The 18659-nt window shown below is 40.0% G+C and overlaps 2 protein-coding genes across 6 annotated transcripts in view; one reads left to right on the top strand and one right to left on the bottom strand.

Moving 5' to 3' along the window:
* Nucleotides 1-14204, bottom strand: part of STXBP4 (syntaxin binding protein 4) — a 66974-nt gene extending 52770 nt beyond the window's left edge. For 2 of the 5 annotated variants that reach the window (XM_068209657.1, XM_068209661.1), the window contains exons 1-7: nt 8775-8857; nt 5303-5376; nt 5030-5125; nt 3962-4031; nt 3078-3152; nt 1022-1107; nt 296-428 (exon numbers count right to left, since the gene is read on the bottom strand). In XM_068209657.1, the coding sequence (XP_068065758.1) occupies nt 296-428; nt 1022-1107; nt 3078-3152; nt 3962-4031; nt 5030-5125; nt 5303-5376; nt 8775-8842 (602 nt within the window). In that variant the 5' untranslated portion in view covers nt 8843-8857. Of the gene's footprint in view, nt 1-295; nt 429-1021; nt 1108-3077; nt 3153-3961; nt 4032-5029; nt 5126-5302; nt 5377-8774; nt 8858-12572; nt 12797-12846; nt 13365-14068 lie in introns of those variants that run through there. The other 3 variants (XM_068209658.1, XM_068209659.1, XM_068209660.1) reach the window with 3 other exon arrangements.
* An 82-nt stretch (nt 14205-14286) lies between these two features.
* COX11 (cytochrome c oxidase copper chaperone COX11) lies at nt 14287-16868 on the top strand. Its single transcript, XM_068209656.1, has 4 exons — nt 14287-14561; nt 14631-14786; nt 15906-16031; nt 16529-16868. The coding sequence occupies exons 1-4, from the start codon at nt 14325-14327 to the stop codon at nt 16709-16711; spliced, it is 702 nt and encodes a 233-aa protein (XP_068065757.1). The 5' UTR covers nt 14287-14324; the 3' UTR covers nt 16712-16868.
* Nucleotides 16869-18659: the final 1791 nt, after the last annotated feature.

The raw sequence follows: 18659 nt of genomic DNA, 5'->3' as shown, positions 1-18659 counted from the left end.
TATATAGAGCTATATACTATATCCCGAGGTTTATGGAGTATCTAGGTACACATAAACCAGGAACATTAATTCATTGGGAGACACGAAAAAAATAACCTTCTTCTACAACATAAACAATAATAGAAAAAAAACTTATTAGTCTGCAATGTCGATGGTATTACGAGCTACAGGTCTAGAAGTTAAAAGATAAAACCAAACTTTAATACTTAGTGCTCAACCCAAATTTTCCTGACCCGCCAAATACTGCATTTCCTGTAGCTCCCACAACAGAGGCACAGTCAGTTTTGGAGATTACTTTGGAAGCTTTGGGGATGGTGGTGGGACAGAATTATTTCTGCTGCTGCTGCTGGTGATGTTATCCTTCAGATGCAACTGAGGACTCTGTGACCTGGAGGATGACCCAGAAGAAAGGCTGTCTCTAGATTTTGCTTCAAAAAAAGAAATAATAATAAAAATAAATAAATACCACAGTTGGGGAAAAGCACAAAATTTCAGCTTATGTAAGGAAGCTCAGTAGGACTATTTTAATATTAGAAAACAAACAAAATAAGCAATCAGACAACCAAAAAAATGCCTGCATAGTTAAGAACTGAGAGCCGCCCAGAGTTCCAGGAATAATTTTTTAAAAAATAACAAGTGATGATTTCTTCCAAATTGGGTGCAAAATACAAAACAGACTAATCCTCCATGCTATATAAAGGCATCTTCATTAGGCAGCAGTTTCAGAAAGATTAAAATTTATAGATCAAATTTTTATTAGCATTTTGTGGCACTTTTCAGCTAGAAATACCAATAACTTTTCACATAATTAAAACTGAAAGTTGATACCAGTATATTTATTTAAAGAGCTAGGAAAACTGACACATAAATTCCTCAAGGCACAGGTGTGTTTTGTCTGACTTTCAGCCACTTCCTCCAACACACCTCCCTTAAATAAGGAATTTTAAGTACAAGTTTCTACTCCCCTCAAGGCTGATTTCTGTCTCCTGGGATTGTTTCAGGCTAGGAAGTGATCTCTCACCAGCTAACTGATGTGTTGGAGAAGTTCTTGCAGAGGTTGTTTCACTGTGAGAGCCATACTTATCCATTAGGTCATGAAATTCTTTCCTGTGCCAATAAAAAGATTTTCTTTGTCAGTTTGAATGGACCCAGTGAAACCTGCACTGCTTGTACTGAACAGCTGCTCCTCCTCAGAGAAGGAAACTCAACCTCCACTGAAAGAGGAAAGCCCTGTCAAATGGTCAGAAAAGGCAAAAACAAATCATGTAATGCATGATAAAGATGGGAAAACAACAGACTATGGACAAAATGGACTGTTGGTACAAAAGCTTTATTTTACCTCTCTTTACCCTGAATTATAAAACTTTAAAAACTTGTTATACAATCAACTACAGATAGTAAGACAGTGGTACTACCAAGCTCCAGTAAAATATATTTGTATTAGAGGGAATCAGATTATACACCTATAGCATACTCATGTTTTTAAAGAATGCTTTTAGTTCAGTTACACTGAACAAGAATCCAGAAGAGACTGACAAAGATGTGGCTCCTTAAACACAAGAGAATAGAAGAAGTATTTATTAACTACTAAAAGCTAAAAGCAGAAATTCCTTGCAGACACCAATCATATTTTAACAGACTGGCAAAGATGTACATCTTGTGTGACAGGCATTGAAGAGAATACAAATACAACTGATTCACCTGATATTGAATCCAGCCTAATTTAAGAAAAAAAGTTTATAATCTGAGCTCTATTTACCTCAGTGATAACTGATTTAAAAGATATAAATAATCTAGAGTGATGTAAGCCAGAAACATCACCAAATTAATATTAGAGAATTAGTCAGAGAGAAAAGAAATTAACTGATTGCAAGGAGAGTAATTCCCAGGTAATTCCACTTTGACTTCTGAAGGTTGTTCAAAAATACTGAGTGCATTATTTTTAAAAAAGAACAACATTTATTGTACTAATGCTGGCCCCATGGTACACATAAACACAGCTGACTATAAATCAAATAAATCTTTAAGCATAGAGTGTAAGGTCATAAGGTGGCTGGTGAGGGACTGCATGGAGTAACAAATTCTGCCCAGGCCACTGCACCTCCCCCCTAGAGTGGTTAAAGGACTGCTGGATTTTAATTATTCAGGGAGTTTACAGGAACTAGGCCAGTATGCTTTAGATAAAAGCAGATTAAGAGTGGACCTCACATATATCCAGGCAGTCTGAAAAAAGGAGAGATCAGAGGCTACAGAGTGATTTAGATGTCTGCCAAATACAAAAAAAAATCAAAGAACAGAAAGAGGAAGCTTAACTTGGACAAAAGGCTAAAGGAATTTAGAGAAAAATCCTTTATGGGGAGATTACTCTGGAAGTGGAACATCCCAGGAAAGGCAAATAACAGCAGATACTTTTGCAATGATTATCAAATATAGTTACATAACAGCTGTTTTCTCCTGAGATTTAAGTCACAAGGGGATACAGACCTGGACTGTCACATTGCTGATGATTCTCTGCCAATATTGGTTTATATGCTTGACTTTCGTCAGTCAGGTTAAAGCAATATTTAACATAAATGTTCTTAAAATGAATATATTTTGGACTACCTGTTGCAGTGAACAGTTTAACAGACTTATCCAAACTATTCAAAGCTCATTAGAGATTGAAAAGCAACCCCCTGAAGGGAGAAAAACAACTGAATCTGCCTTTTGTCAGAAGGCAAGACCAGTTTAAATCTTATAGTTTTGTGGTAGCTGTAACAGAGTCCTCATTTTTCATTATTTTAAAATGGAAGGAGTATTTCAAAAACTATCATAGCAGATAATTTTTAATGGTATTAGCTGTAAACGTAACATTACAATCCTCCTCTTTAAACTGAAGTTGGCCTGATCTTGCTACTTGAAGTGATTGATAGAAGTGATCTCTGAATGAAGTGGTATCAAATACCACGCAGAAAAATGTGACATGTGGTGCAATTCTGCAATTAAAACTAATCTGAAATAAAAATACATGCAAGCCTGCCCACCCACCCAGCACTGGAATTTTATTAGTTTTGAGGTTAAAACAATTTTTCTCTTACTTTGCTTCTTCATCTCTAGCAACAAGCAGAGACATGTGATTAGAGGCTGAGGCTGTTCTCAGGATGTCAACAGCTCTAGAAGGGGACAGAAAACAGCCAAATAAATATACCAGGGTGCTGGCAAGAAGTGAGCAGTGCTAAAAGAGCAGGAAAATCGACAAATTGCTAAGGTAGTTAATAATTTTCATGGCCAGATACAGAGAAAAGAGCTTGGCAGCAGCAAAACTAAAAGTGAGCACCAGGGAACGGAGCAAAAGACAGGCTGTGGTGCATCTGCTGACAGCAATAAACTGGGACTGACCTCTCTTTCCCTGCCCTCCTGTCCCCATCCCTCCTCAGGCCATCCTGCTGCCCTCCTGAGCCTCCTTCAGGATTAACAGCCCACCCCAACAAAAGCTACTGCTCAGGTGTGCCTGGCTCAGAATCTCCCTCAGCAATACAAATGGCAATTTTCCTTTGCATTTTCAATCTCCATCTCCAGCCCCGAAAGCTGCACTGATATCTACAGATCCAGCTACAGAAACCATCCTCAGCTCTTTCTTTCCCCTTCATTGTGCCATTACATGACTGCTGCTACCATTTACATTCATCTGGAACCAGCAGATAGTTGTATTAACAGCTTCTACTGCTGTTTTCACACACATTCTGTCATCTGTGTCATTAAGAAACCAGCTGATTCTGCTGTTATAGAAGCATATAAAGTCCTTCACTTTTCTACAACAGTTTTGCTGAATTAGATTTATAGGATAAATTACTTGCAAGTTGAACTCCAAGGATCTCAGGGGAGCTGTGTTCTTTCAATCAGTCACTGATATGGTGTCCAAAATAGTCCATGCATAACATTCCAAGCTCTAATAAACATGCAGGAATCAGTACAAACATACCTTTCGTTTGTTACTCCAACCAGGTTTTCTCCATTGACATCCAGAATTAGGTCCCCAGTGAGCAAACGGCCTTTAAATGAAACCAACAGCAAGTGATGAATCAACAAGAAAATGGTGAATGTATTGTATTAAACCAGGTATTACCCCAGGACTTTTCCTTCCAATTTTATGTGACTTAATGCATTAAACAACTTTATGACTCTTGGCACCCGATCCTAAGTAAGATAGATAATTCAGATAAGACTAGAACCTATAAATCAGTCTTAGCAACAACAGAATAGCCACCAAAAATAACTGTCATTTAGCTATTTGTATTATTTACACACAGCATAGATATTTTTGAGACTAGAATTTATATTTTACAGTTGTGGATCTAATTTTATTTGACTCTTGCTCTCAACATTATTGTAAGTTACCATGTGTAGATATATTAATGTTTTAGACATCAATAAAGTAAGCAAAAAGATTTTTTTAGAACCAATTCTATTTTTTAACCTTCTGAAAATTTCAAGTTTAGGAAGTTGAATCAGATTATTTTAAATGATCACTTTGCACAAGACAAGATGGAATCTCAAAAAAACCCATACAGAGATCTAGGATGGAAGTCTGTAGTGTAATTATTGCAAACTACTGAGAGTAATTTCTTCTCTCCCCACAGATCTTAACCACCAGCACACCACTATTAAAAAATAGTAATAACCATTATCAGAACTAACTAAAAAGACTAGGTTTATACAGGAAACCCCACTCTCATACCTTATAAATGAAAAGTGATTCAGTATCTCAACACTCACTCAACAGTGCTGCCAATTGCCAGAAAGACTGCCAATTGCCTTCACCAGCCATATCTAGATTTGAACACATTTTCAAGACCTGAGTGTATTAAAATCTTTTTCCATAAAGGGTCCAAATTTCATTTATCTATCTTAAAGTAAGCTAAAATGTCATAGATCCTGACTAAACCATACTATTTTAAATATCCTTACCCACAAAGTAAAATAAAGATTTCTTTTGACAGCTTTTTATATGCAGTGTGTTTGTAGCCAAAAAAAAGTTAAAGTTACTTACTGTCTACAGCAGCCACCCCCCCAGGTAGAATTCTCTTTATGAAAATCCCATAATCTTCTGCTGTTTGTGCCCGATAACCTCCAATAATTTTGACTCCTGAACAAAAAACAAAAAGACAAAAGTGAAAAATTGTTTATTCCACCTACTGTGCTAAATGTATTTGCAGTCAAATCCATGAAAGCCAAATAAAGTTTCCTGATGCCAGGCATGAGCTGGCATAGGTGTTTTTAGGTTTGATTTACTCAGAATAACAGAATGTGCAATCTTAGTTACCTAATCCGTTCTGGCAATCAGAGAAAGAGATGCGGTGAACAGCTCGATTAATTCCATGAGGGCCCATAATGGTCCTAGGGAACAAAATAAAAGTAATTCAGTTACAGAAATGTAGGCAGACCTATGTTAACAGAAAAGAAATTACAGCGACTGTTTTCAACTCAAATACAAACCCGAACCAACTTTCTCCACTGACAACTTCATATTGTTTGATATCTCTGAGCCACCATCTCCCCAGCCAAAAATCAATCTATTCATCACAATTATCAGATGAAGAGGTACAATAAATATACAGAATTTACTTCCTTTTCCCCCAAAGCACTTCAGGCTGAACTGTCAATCCCATTTTGTGTAATAAAAGGATTGTGATTAAATATAAACAAAATTCCACAAGCTGGTCCACCTTAACATTTAGGCAAGAAAAACATACCGTAAAATCAGTTTTCATTAGGTAATGAATATCTGAACAAAAGCACAGCTAAGCCAGTGCATAAAATTATTTCCCAAGATATCTAAAATATATTTTTTTATATTTATGGACAATCTTTTCCCAAATCTCCTAATTTCTTCACTCAACATTGATTTCTTTCTCTATTGTAAAAAAGGCTTCTTTCCAAACTCTTTTGCCTGATCCTCTGTGTACCTTCCCAATACAAGGGAATACACCAGGATAGCACTTGGAATTGTCTAAAGGCAGAGAAATATTTTGAAGTTGATCGTGCAACAGAATTAAAAAAGAATACAAAGTAAAATTAGGAGTTTTGAAACCTAAATTTACAGTTTCATCAGAGTCATGACCACCACGCTGCTCTGAGAAGACAGAGTATTAAGAATGGAAATAAATACAGATTACCCTTTACCAGGTTTTATTTTCATGTAGATGAATTATGGGTAAAAAAACTGTTAGTTGTATTACAGCTCCTCTGTCCTTTCACTGCAACATCTTTGGAGAAGACTCAGCAGATCTCTTCTAGAAAAGAGCAGAAGCACCACTGAGGTATTTCTGCTTTGACCTACATATTGTTCTACATTAGACAGAGAGCTGCATTTTCTAGAGGTTCCTAGTGAAATGGAACAACAAGAATTCATTATCAGGGTGGGAAAGAAGATCAAAGTGGAGGACACAGTGACCCAAATCCTTCCACACAACCTAATCCAGCACACAGCATGAACTCTATGCCTGAAACTGGGTACATTGCAAAACCCAGAGTACATCATTAAAAGGTGCTGTTCCAGAAGGAAGAGAGAAATCCAGACGGTCAAAATGTTCTTAAAATTCTACCAGTAGCCAAGAGATTCAGCTTCTAAAGAACATCTGCAGTTCTTTTGGTTTTCTAGAAGAAAACTGGATGAGAATTTTTTATCAAAGGATAAGCACTAGCTCTGAAAAGCAACAATTTCCCAAAACTTCATATTTCAAAGTATTTGCAAAATTAGCCTTTGCTTTAGAAAGGCTGGTCACAAGAAGAGACCTAATAATTCTAATAACCTTTAGAAACAAAAAGTAAACCTATGCTTCAAGCACTGTATAATTTTCACTGTAGTATTTCTTGAAGTATTTGTTTCACAGGCGAAGAAGAAATAACAAAACCCAGGGTATCTGGTGTGTGTTTGACAGGACTGCACATGACCATGCCATGATAGGTCAGAACATAAGGTACTCTTTGTAAGGCTAAAAGTGAACCCAACTGCTTTTACTTAATCACAGCCTGAAAGGAAGAACAAATCCCCAAGCCCAATATTTCTTTAAGAATACCCTTTGGACAACCTCCTACTCCATGACAAGAACAGAGTATTTTGCATTATTACCCAGTACCGTCACTGCAATTATCCCACACATTTGTTTTGAGGCTAAAGGACAGCATCCCAGTCATGCTTTGTCCTGACTTGTCTCCATCCCTGAAACCTTAAACAAGGTACACCGATATTTAAAATAGGCAAATATTCCATTCTTTTCTCTCTTGCCTTTTGCTGCTACTGCTATTGGTTTTTCTCTGCCATTCCCTCTCAGCAGTTTTCACACAGCAGTTTTTTTGTTAAAATTAAAAAGCAAGAACAAAAGTTACTTCAACCTCACACAAACTGACACAGAGGTTTTACTTTGGCAAAGTCTGAAAAGATCAAATCTCAGACTTTAATCTGAAGTTTAGAGTTTGGCAGACATTTTAGAAACTCTTTATATACTGCCATATTAAATAATACTGAAATATGATCAAATCTAAGGACGGGACAATTGATAGGAAAGGATCTGTATTTGCAGAAGTAACTGGCAATACTTCCAAAAGAGAGATCCTAAAGAAAGTAAAATGGATTCTGACAAAGAGGACACAGAGAACACACAGCTAATAATGGTCAGTGGAGAGGAGCAAGATATCTCTGAAACACTGGAATTGTGACGCTGGCACCAACAATAAGAAAGAGCTGACACTTTGGACAGACAACTTTTACAAGGTACTCAGGTCTGTTTATGTTCTAAAGACTAAATCCCTCCATACATGTAGTTTAAAATTACTTTGTTACATAAAAGACAAAGATTTTCAAATGCCACAAATTTGTTTAGCATATCACATCTAGTTGACTTTCAGTGTTAGGGTTTTTTTTCTCCATACAACATAGATCTTCAAGTCAAGCTACTTGTCATAGTTCTAATAAAATAAACAGAGCTTTAACAATTTCACTGTAAAATGACTTGGATTCAGCACCCATCCAACATTTATTTTACGTCATCAATTTTAATATTCATGAAATGTTAGAATATTTCTCCCAGAGCTTTAGAAACATGATCAACAGTATAAATAAGAAAACAGGCTTCTAAATCAGCTGGCAGTAGTAACAAAAAGTAATTCAATGTTTTTTGCAGAAAAAGACGCAAATTAAATAATCAGATGTCGCTACTCATTTTTTGAGGTCAGGCAAAAGTACCTGTAAGGAAGGTTTTAGCACATAGAGAAGATGTGATGCAAGAGATGAAATAAACAAGCAAAGCTCACCAAAATGTACACTATAACCTTCTTAGACTAAAAAATACTAAACTCAACACTCCAGCTGAAGTCCTGGGATGCTAACAGACTCAGTGTGCAACATTTTGTGTAGATGCTCCAGTAAGGGCAATTAGAATGAGCCTGCTTCTATTACTTTTTAGCAGCATACACAAAAAAGTCCAACAACTTTGGGTTTTATTTCTTTTAGTACTTATCAGAACATACAGCTCCAGATATTCTTCTGATCTCTATTCTTGAGAAGTTCTTAGCCATTTATGTGCACAAACAAAACATTTACCTATGTTTATCAACGGGAGAATAATACACTTCGCTCACAAAACACATATCACTTAACACATAAAAATCTAAATTATAAACTCTGGCTGTTGATGAAAAGAAGCTGAAAATTATCAGCTTTTAAATTATCTTTCCTGTACTTTGCCCAATTACAGACTAGAGCAATGCCCTCAGAACTGAATGGTTCAGCATACCAGTATAAGAGAGAGAGACCATCAAAACGCTCTGGTTCATCTTCAGCCCCTGGAGAAAGCAAGGACATCCTTCAGCACAGCAGGAAAAACAAGGACAACGTAACCAAAACACACTGAAGTTTCCAGTTCAGCCGGATAAACGTTATGAGCAGGATGATTTCAGCTAACAACTAAAAAACCCAAACACAGAGCTCCAGCTGAGCGTTCTGCCTACTTAATCTCCTCTGAAAGCCTCTGCGTCACATGCACTAATTCACCTAGAGAGGTAATGCTTACTTTTTCTCTCTTTAAAATGACCATCTAGAGTAATTTTAAAGACTGATAAATGCAAAGGAGAAAATTTACTACACTGTGATTAAGCAGTCTAGATTCAGCAGCCAAAGGCAAATGTGGTGATCAAAAACAACTTATTTCCTCCTCTTTTTCTAATAATTTATTTACATGCTCCCTGCAAACAAGGTCAAAAGCAGTAACTCATGACCTTTCTAAAGCAATCTTCCTAGCAGACTGCATTATGCACAGCCACACGAAAGGGAAAGCCAACAAAGCAGACTGGGAGTATTAATGAAATGAATGCCAATATGCTATTACTTTTCATTCTCAATCACAGTTCTGGCTTCTGCCAGAACTTGATTTTTAGACTTTCAGGATACAGTAGTCAAAAGTCAACAGAACTTGAGTTATGTATTTTCTCTAGAAATGGAAGCTGACATGTACTTTTCTGTGGAATGGAATTGAACTGCCAAACTTATGTCATTACACTTGGAATAATGTAATTTAAGACGTCAAATGTATCGCCCCTGTTCCCAGAGGCCAGATCCTGTGATAGGAGACTTGGTCTTGCAGAGAGATGCACGTTTTCAGAAATTCTGAGCATTGACACCAGTTTGGTTAAGGAATGTTTCCTTCCAGGCTTGCCTCAGAAGTACCCCTACTACTCCCCCTCTCTCAAAAGATCATAACAAGACTGCAGCTTGAAATGAAAGCCTACTACCCTGTGTGAACTGAGGGCTTTAAGTAGAAAGGTGAATCCTCTCTAGCCAGGAGCAACCCTGTGATCAGACAGCATCTGTCAGGTCTGCAGGTGCAGCAGGAGGGCTTGGCTATGCCAGGAATGCAAAAGCTTATCTCAGACACCTTTTTTTTTTTTTTTTTAAAGCTGCAGTGACTGTGGTTTCATTAGCAGATAATCCTTCTGGGGAAAGGATCCCTTTGCTGAGAGACGTGCTCAACAGTGTTCATAGAGAGTGGTCAGTCCTGAAAGCCTGCAATGCACACACAGAAGGGGCAGAATGACCCACCACGGATTAAGGAGCAGATCAGAGATGGAAATGGGAACATAAAGCAGCCTTCCTAGTTCCCAAATAGTGAAAAGCCCCACTGGCACAGTGACGACATCCATTCAGAGATGAAAATTTGCCCCTTTGTAGCTTTTCCTCAGTCAGCTCACTTTGCTTGCTGTTACCAGCATTACAGAAAAGCCATTGATATTTTAAGCCTCATATCAATTAGATTTGCTCTAGGCAAGGTTACAGAACATAAAGTACCAATAGATTTTCTCCAACAAAACGACCTCTGTACTTAGCACCAGTGGAGTTCAATTTGTGATATCAATATCAGGAGCATTTGTCAAAATACATCACTCAGACCAACCAGTGTCACATTTTCTGCATTGAAATCCCCCAATTAACACATGGCTCAAGGCTCTGCAATTTCCTTGTTAAAAACCAAAAAGTTATTTTTATTAAACCAGACATGACAAACTTCTGGGGAATTTAAGCAGATATAAAGTAGAATTAGCCCTATTGCTCTCATTTTATTAGTGTTATTATCAGTAATACATGACTTGTTCAGAAGATTGCTCCTCCACCCCTTCTTCAAAGTAAACTGTGCTTTGTTCAGCTTCCTGAACTCATCCCCAAGGCTTCTATCCCTCTATACCTTCAAATTCTGTTGCTGTGCTGCTTTTAATGAATGACAGCATTATTGCTTCTCTTGCAAGTTCTCTGCCTGTCAAGAACATGCTCAGAGGAACACAAATTACTTTTTACTTCCAGAAAGATCTAGGAAAATTGTAACTCAAAATTCCATGAAATTTAGTATAAATAAGGAAGACTAAATTTTCAAGAGTTGTCATTTGTTGTTAAAGTAAGATTAATTTCCAAACAGCTGGAAAACTATTCCATTCTGGTAACATTTGTAGTTAAAACTTGCCTTTCCCAAGGGAAGTTTTGCAATGCTTTAGCAACTGAAATGGATTACATGAAAATTTAGCAGATGACAAAAAGATCTGCAGAATCTTTGGCAGTTCGATTCAAAGATCTTTTTTGTTACAAATAAACCAAAGGCCTTTTACAAAAATCCTATACAAATCCATTATGCAACTGTAGCCTTTCAGCTTCACTAACCCCAAGTTCAGATTTTAAGGACCATAGGCAAAGGAATGCTGCACCATACAGCATGGATGAGCACTCAATGTGATCCATCCAAACCCACTCATTATTCAAAATACATTCTGCTCATTTGGCTATAAAGGATAAAAGAAAATGTAGGTCATTACACAGCAACTGTTAAGCCTAAAAAAAGCTTGGGCAACATTGTAATTGTGGAGAAGCATGAATGGTTGGAGGCTAACCCCCTGCACAGAGAAGAAAGGTATGTTTTAAAGTTCAGGTAAACCTCAGTAAACATATAAACAAGCCCATTCTTGGAAGCATCATCTCCTACAATAAATAAAAGTTCAGAAAATGACAGCCTGCCATCAGCATGCAGCAGAAGTGCAGTTTTAGGTGCCTTTCCTGTTCATCTCTAATGTGAAAAACCACCTTTGGAATACAGTGAGCTAGGAGCTACTCATGTAAACTACTCATCTTTCACATGATTCTAGCAAGCTACAGCTGTCTGAAAGATGTATCTTTGTGATCACATACCCTGAATTTCCATTAGACAAGCCAAGTTTTGGCTTCCTCAGGTCCCAGTAAAAAGCAAGTTAGCTTTTTTAATGTTTTGTGGTTTTTCTTTTCTAAACAATCAAGTTATTTATGAGGTGGCATGATACTAAATCTATGTTAAATTTTTTATTATTCTTCTGAATACTCTTTGCTGGATTCTATTGCACAAGTACAACAAACACGGTAAGTCCAGCAAGAGCTGCCTGTGCCTGGTTTTAATTCTGGTTTTGATGACAGCATGGTTATTTGGCAGTTTGCTTTTTTTGGAGTTATGCTTTTCAATCATGACTGAATCCATGTTTGACATTTAGAATCTGATCGAACTCTTAAGAGCATAAGATTGTGTTTTATAGAATCAGTATGTTTTTTTATATCCTGTAACATTGATAAAAATATGATGGTTCCTAAGGACTACATATAAAATATTAAAGGTATAGAGACAGAGTATTCTGAAAAAGTAATGCCCTGTAATACAAAACCTCCAGTCTAATGCTACTGCAGGTACCCCAGATGTATAAAGAAGTGATCTACTATATACAAGTATGCTTTCATAGTTCAGAAGCATTAAATTAAGAAATCTCTCTGCAGGGTTTTATCTCTACAAAACTAGTCCTAACCAAGTGCTGATTATATTAATGAAAAGCTTAAGGGACAAGTCCTCCCTTAAAGTGTAAATTCACTGGTGTGGGTGTAAGCTTTCCTACAACATTACTGCAGACTACCTCAGTACCAAAGTCACTTTTCTTTAAGTCTTCATCAAGACAAGATCCTACCAATGAAACTGCAAAAATTTTAATATTATAAACCATTAATTGTATTTCTGTATCTAGGGAAAAAAAGTACTTACTCCTTCTCTGTATTGGTGAGGAGATCCGTACGGGACATCTTCTTAGAAGCACTATTAAAATAAAAGTTCAAAATGAAGAGTTCTGACACATGAAGAACAGGCTCCTACCCAGGATCAAAATCTTCTAAAATAAGAAAAAAACAGATTACAATTCTAGGATGATGCAACGTAACTGCTGAAGGCAAAGACAATCTCTTTTTTTTCTCCGTTTAAAGTTACTTGGAAAGGGAAGGGTGTTTTGTGTGTCTTATTTTCTCATGTTTTTTTAACTTACTCTCTGGTATTTAGTGTCTCTGACCTTCTCACATGAAGTACATAGAACAGGCCAAAACACACAAAATAGGCTTATATACAACTAATGTAGCCAAAGCCCCCAGAAATTCACATTGTATTTCTATTAGTACATACAACAGGTTGCCAGGAAATACAACCCTGGATGTACTGAACTACAATCACTTCAAAAACTGCTTAAAAAGCATTAATGCAAAAAATATCTGTTTGTACCAGTAGTAGCAGATCTTCCTGACCTCGTGAGGTCAGGAACCCTCACATGCCACAAGCCAGAACAGGAATTATTTCCAAAACAAGAGGGACAAGGAACTCTCCCAACACACAGGCAAAGACACCACAGATCCTGGCCAAGATACAGCAGAATCCCCAGGTGCAGCGTCAGCCTCCACAAAACCACTCCAATTCCTGTGCATCTGCACTTGTGTGAAAAAGATGTTAAATCCACGTTGGAATACCACAAACGCTCCTGCAGTAAACATTTTCAGGTTTTGCTCACTAAAGAACGACAAAAAACCCAGTCATCTAAACACAGGGGAAATAACACACTGAGCCTTTACCATTCTCTTATTCAACATGGAAAATGAAGAAGTACCAGGAGCTGCCAATCGTTGTGTGATTCACCCTACTGGGACCACCACAGAAGAGAGGCATAGCTCTAAAGCAGTAAATTCAAGTATTGCTACAGCAAATTTTATTGCAGCGCATGGCATCGGCCGTGTGAAAAACTATTGTTTGTGAACTTGCCTGACTTTGCCCGTCCTCAGGTTACTGCTGTTAATACTAACAGCGCTCGGTGCCTTTGCAGCGTGTCAGTACCTCTGCCTGAACAAAACCAAATCCCTGGAAGTGAAAATAACGAGAAGCAAAGGACCGGGGGAAAAGTGAATAGGCAAACAACCGGTGTCAAGTGTCCACAAAAGGGGAGAAACTGCAGGCCCCGGAAGGACCACCCGGAGCAGCCCCGCGCCCAGCGCCCGTCCTGGCGCTGCCAGCGCGGAATAACCAGAGGGATAACCAGAGACCTGCGGGCCCCGGGTCAAACCTCTGGTACCAGCTGCCTCCGGCGCGGTGTGCCTGCGGGACCACCGCCCCTCCCGGTGAGCCCGCTCCTGCCGGCCTTTCGGCACCACTCCCGTCCGGCACAGCCCGCTCGGTGCGGGGCCGGAGCCATGGAACCCCGCCGGCCTGTGGGCTGCTCCAGTTACCTCGTACACAACCTGCGCCCGAGCCGTCCCGCTGGCGAGCGAGGAGGGGGCAGCCACGGGCGGCTCTGCCGGGAGCCCCGCGCTCAGCGCGCTCCGAGGGGGCGCAGCGGGGAACGACGCGATGGCGGCTCAGCCCGCCGCCGCCCTCTCCTTTCTCCCCCTCCTCCTCCTCTCCTCCTCCTGCTCTCCCGCCCCGTCCCGCCTCCGTCCCGCCCCGTTCCCGGCCGCCCGTCCCGAGAGCCCCCGCGCTGCGGCCATGGCGCTGTGCGGGCTGGGCTGGGCGCGCTGTGCCCGCGGGCTGCGGCTCGGGGCCTTGCCCCGGCCCGGGCTCTGCGGGACCCGCGGCGTGCGGGGCTCCAACCCCTTCACCCGGCAGCTGGAGGAGGAGAGGCGGCGCCGGAACCGCTCGGCCGTGGGCTACATCGTGGCGACGGTCGTGGGCATGGTGGGGCTGTCGTACGCGGCCGTGCCGCTCTACCGCCTCTACTGCCAGGTACGGGGTGGGGCCCGCGGCCGGCGCCGGCTCCGCGGGCGCGGCGCCCTCACTGCCCTTCCCTGACAGGCCACGGGGCTCGGCGGGACGGCGGGCACGGGGCGCGGCGCGGAGCGGATCGAGCGCATGGAGCCCGTGCGGGACCGGCTCATCAGGGTCACGTTCAACGCCGACACGCACGCCAGCATCCAGTGGAACTTCAAACCGCAGCAGAGCGAGATCTACGTGAGTCACCGCCTTCCCCCCGCGCAGAGCCGCGGGCACGGCTGGAAGAGGCCTTTACGGTCACTCGGTCCGACCGTGCGGCCGGCACTGCCCCTGTAACCACCGAACCGCAGCACCCGCGGCAGGTCCAGCGCCTCTTGAGCCGCCCCAGGGATGGGGACTGCACCCCCTCCCCGGGCAGCCCTTTCCGAAGTGGACAGTGGAAAATGTTTCTAATATCTAATGGGCCTCTCCCCTGTCTCATCCCGAGGCCCTTTCCTCTGGTGCTCTTCTCAGTGCAGGCACGGCAGAAGGGCCCGCTCCCCACCTCACTGCACGATCCTGGCAGTAGTTCCAGAGAGCAGTCATGTTCCTTGAGCCTCCTCTTCTTGAGAATGAACAACCCCAGACATGTTCTCTAGAACTTCCATCAGCTTTGTTGCCCTTTGCTGGACATGCTCCAGCACGGCAGTGTCCTTACAGGACATTGTGTGTAGTTGCCCCTCTGCTACTCCTTTAAGCTATCAAAAGTTACTGAAACTATATTTATGTATACACTTCATGGTATATATACCACATGCACATGGTACATACACTCTAAAAGTGTGTGTATATATATATATATATACACACACACACACTTAAAAACATATAGTATAACAGTATATCTAAATCTGTACTGTTTCTCCTATTGCCCTATGCTTATAAGAAGTTTTTTTTTTTATATTTAAAAATCACAAATTGACTTTTCTGTTTCAAATCAGTTCTCAAAATTAGGAGTTATGCTTCTTAATAGTTTGAGTCCAGTACTGAAAGAATAACCTCAGAAATTAAATGCACACCATATCTAAATCTGCATATTAAAAATGCTCTGTGTGCTGTTGAACTGCTAAGGATAATAGAAGACTCAGGCAAAATGGTAAGATTAAAAATACATAAATCAGTATTGAAGCTTTTAATTTTAAATATGGGTGAGTTGCATGTATTCAAAAATACATGTGAAATAACCAACTTGAAACAGCAATAGAGAAAATTAATTCTAGATAAAGTCTAAAGAACTTGGTTTGAGGGGTAGAGGGCTGCAGTGAATTTAAAAAAAAAAAAAAAAAAAGAAAATCACTGTACAATTATGTTACACAGGTGGTACCAGGAGAGACTGCACTGGCATTTTACAAAGCAAAAAATCCTACTGACAAGCCAATAATTGGAATCTCCACCTACAACGTTGTCCCCTTTGAAGCAGGACAGTATTTCAATAAAATACAAGTAAGTGTGAACAAAGCAAAGATTGCATTTTCCTTTACACAAAGGAAAACAGTTACCCATAAATTGCATTTTAATCCTGGACAACATTCTTCATATGCCAACATTTTAAGAAAATACCTTGTTTATTTCAAATGATAAAGTGCATCAGTTCATTCTTAGCCTTACTGCCCTCACACCAAACTGCTCATCCCATCAGAGTGGCTCCAAGATCTGTGTTATTTAGTACCACTCTCAGGGCAGGCAGAATGATGTGAGCTGGTCTGGCTCCTTGACACTTTTACACACTTCATTAAAAGCTAATACATTTTTTTCCTATATCACCAGTAACACAATTGCTGTCTTGTTGCTCATCTTATTGATCCTTGCCAGGATTCTAGGAGTGTAAAGGGAATGAAAGTTTATTTTAAACCATTAAGATTTCTCTCATATTGGCAGAGATAAAATTTATCATCACTAGTGTTGTCTAATTGTGGAATTTTTTTTCCTCCCACCTGCAGTGTTTTTGTTTTGAAGAACAGAGGCTAAATCCTCAGGAGGAAGTGGACATGCCTGTCTTTTTCTACATTGACCCAGAGTTTGCAGAGGATCCTAAAATGGCTAAAGTTGATTTGATCACTCTCTCTTACACCTTCTTTGAAGCAAAGGAAGGACAGAAGTTGCCACTTCCTGGGTATCAGTAACAGGCCTTCTCTACAAAATTTGACTTCTGCTACATCTGAGTGCCAGTTTTGATGCCATTTTTCCTTGGAAGAAAAAGGCAGGAGTACTGTGCAGTATGAAATTATATTATTAAACCTCCATGGGCACATGCTGTTATGAAAGTATATGTATATATATTTTTTTGGAAACCAACTTAATGTATCCCTATTTCTTAGGGATAGTATTTCTTCATCAGACAGTGGAAGGAACACACTGTTGCTGAAATAGAGAGGGTTTTGTCAGGCCATCTTTTTGTAAGATGTTATCTGAATACCACAAGGCAAATTTTTAAACAGACCTGTAAATTAAGATCTTCATTTAAATACAGAAGAAAAAAATCAGTTGATAAAGCATCTAAAATTCCATTGCTGGCTCCGGAAAATAACTTGCATGTTAAGTTACTTTAGAAAAAGGTAAACCCAGATAATAAATTAAGGTAATCTCATAACTAAACAAAGTTAAACTGTTATTTCTGTGTTAGCCTCCCTGGCACAGGAGGAGATGATGATTGAGAAGGTGATGCACCCTCTCATGTTATTACTGAATCAGTAGTTCATTTGGTAAGAGCAGACTGCTCTAAAGCTGTTATCATGAGAACAGTAATTTAAGTGTAAGCACATCAGATCTGTGGGATGGTTTCCATTTGGAAACACTATCTCATTTCTGTGTTGTGTCCCACTCACTTGAAGTATCTGTGCTGCTGAGTGCTCTTTGCCTTTGCAGAGAGCTCTACTCTGGGTACCTCCACAAGAGACAATCTTGGCTTGTGTCTGATGTGCTTTTAGGGGAGGGCAGGGTATAACAACTGCTGTGAATTGCAGCTGAATGAACAGCATAGGTGTCTCCTCAAAAACCAAGACCAGCCCATTCAGAGGCTGAGTTGGCCTGAGCCTGCCCAGCAGTGCAGCAGCTCTCCAGGGAGACTCTTTACCAGCAGAACACATAAGTGGTGTTTATGTAACTTTGGGGCATTATCTGTGTGGTAGGTCTAATAACACTTCATCACTGCCTTGCAAACCAGGAGCAAGTTGCTGAGCAAGTTCAAGTAACCTGCTCATTTTCAGACAGAAATTAGTATCAGCCAGTATCTCTGCTGCTGGGCCACGTCTTTCTACCCCTTCCACCAGAGAAGATCTAACAAAGTAAGGGTGATGTTGGTTAGCTTGGACTCTGAAAAGGCAATGGTACTTCAGAAATAACTTCCAGTTACTTAAGTCTCAATTATATTTGCATACAATAACTCAAAAACTGCTTTTTTGAAAATAAATGGATGCTGCCTTTAAAATCCATTATTGTAGTAATTACTTGTGTTGGTGAAACAGATTTTAGATGACATACAGGTCTTCACTGTATATTAAAGATTAAAAACTTTTCTTTCATCTCTCTAATGCAGTTTATCCAGCAGAACATGTGGAGCTCACACAAGTGAAATACATGTATATGAAGATAGCAGCAAGCTTTATAATTCCAGTATGCTTCAGGGGAAAAAAAAAGTAACATCCAGACAAATCTTTGTATCCAGGCTAGGGAAAAAAAAGCCCAACTTCTTACCTCAGTTGTCGTTAGTCCATTGTCCTTCTGAAAGCTGAACTGCAGTTCTCCACCCATTGCTTTATTCTGGCCAAATTCTTTAGAAGAAAAGGGAGTATCCCCCTGGCAAGTGGCAGTTCCATAAAAATGTGGGTTCTCCCCCTTGAGTTTGAAAGCCCAGATTTGCACAGATGCTGAGCACATTCCCTCTATAACACAGGCTCTAACCTTGGTAATTAGCCAATTGCCCATTGTGGATTACATTGCAACAGCCCAGTTTGATTTGTTGCCCTTCACTGTGGGGGTTCTGCCAATACAGCCCAGCTGTAGGGGAAAAATTTAAAAAAAAAAATCAATCCACCTCCAATCCTATTTTCAGCTGTTTTCTCAGGCTGCTGT

This window comes from Anomalospiza imberbis, chromosome 19, assembly GCF_031753505.1.
Source record: "Anomalospiza imberbis isolate Cuckoo-Finch-1a 21T00152 chromosome 19, ASM3175350v1, whole genome shotgun sequence".
In the NCBI taxonomy this organism is placed as follows: domain Eukaryota; kingdom Metazoa; phylum Chordata; class Aves; order Passeriformes; family Viduidae; genus Anomalospiza; species Anomalospiza imberbis.
The sequence above is the reverse complement of the archived record's forward strand: the minus strand, read 5'-3'. Positions and strand labels throughout refer to the sequence as shown.

Coding starts and splice junctions, on each gene's coding strand:
- COX11 (XM_068209656.1), top strand. CDS start 14,325: ATGGCGCTGTGCGGGCTGGGCTGGGCGCGCTGTGCCCGCGGGCTGCGG. Junction 14,562..14,630: donor TCTACCGCCTCTACTGCCAG/GTACGGGGTGGG, acceptor CTTCCCTGACAG/GCCACGGGGCTCGGCGGGAC. Junction 16,032..16,528: donor AGTATTTCAATAAAATACAA/GTAAGTGTGAAC, acceptor TCCCACCTGCAG/TGTTTTTGTTTTGAAGAACA.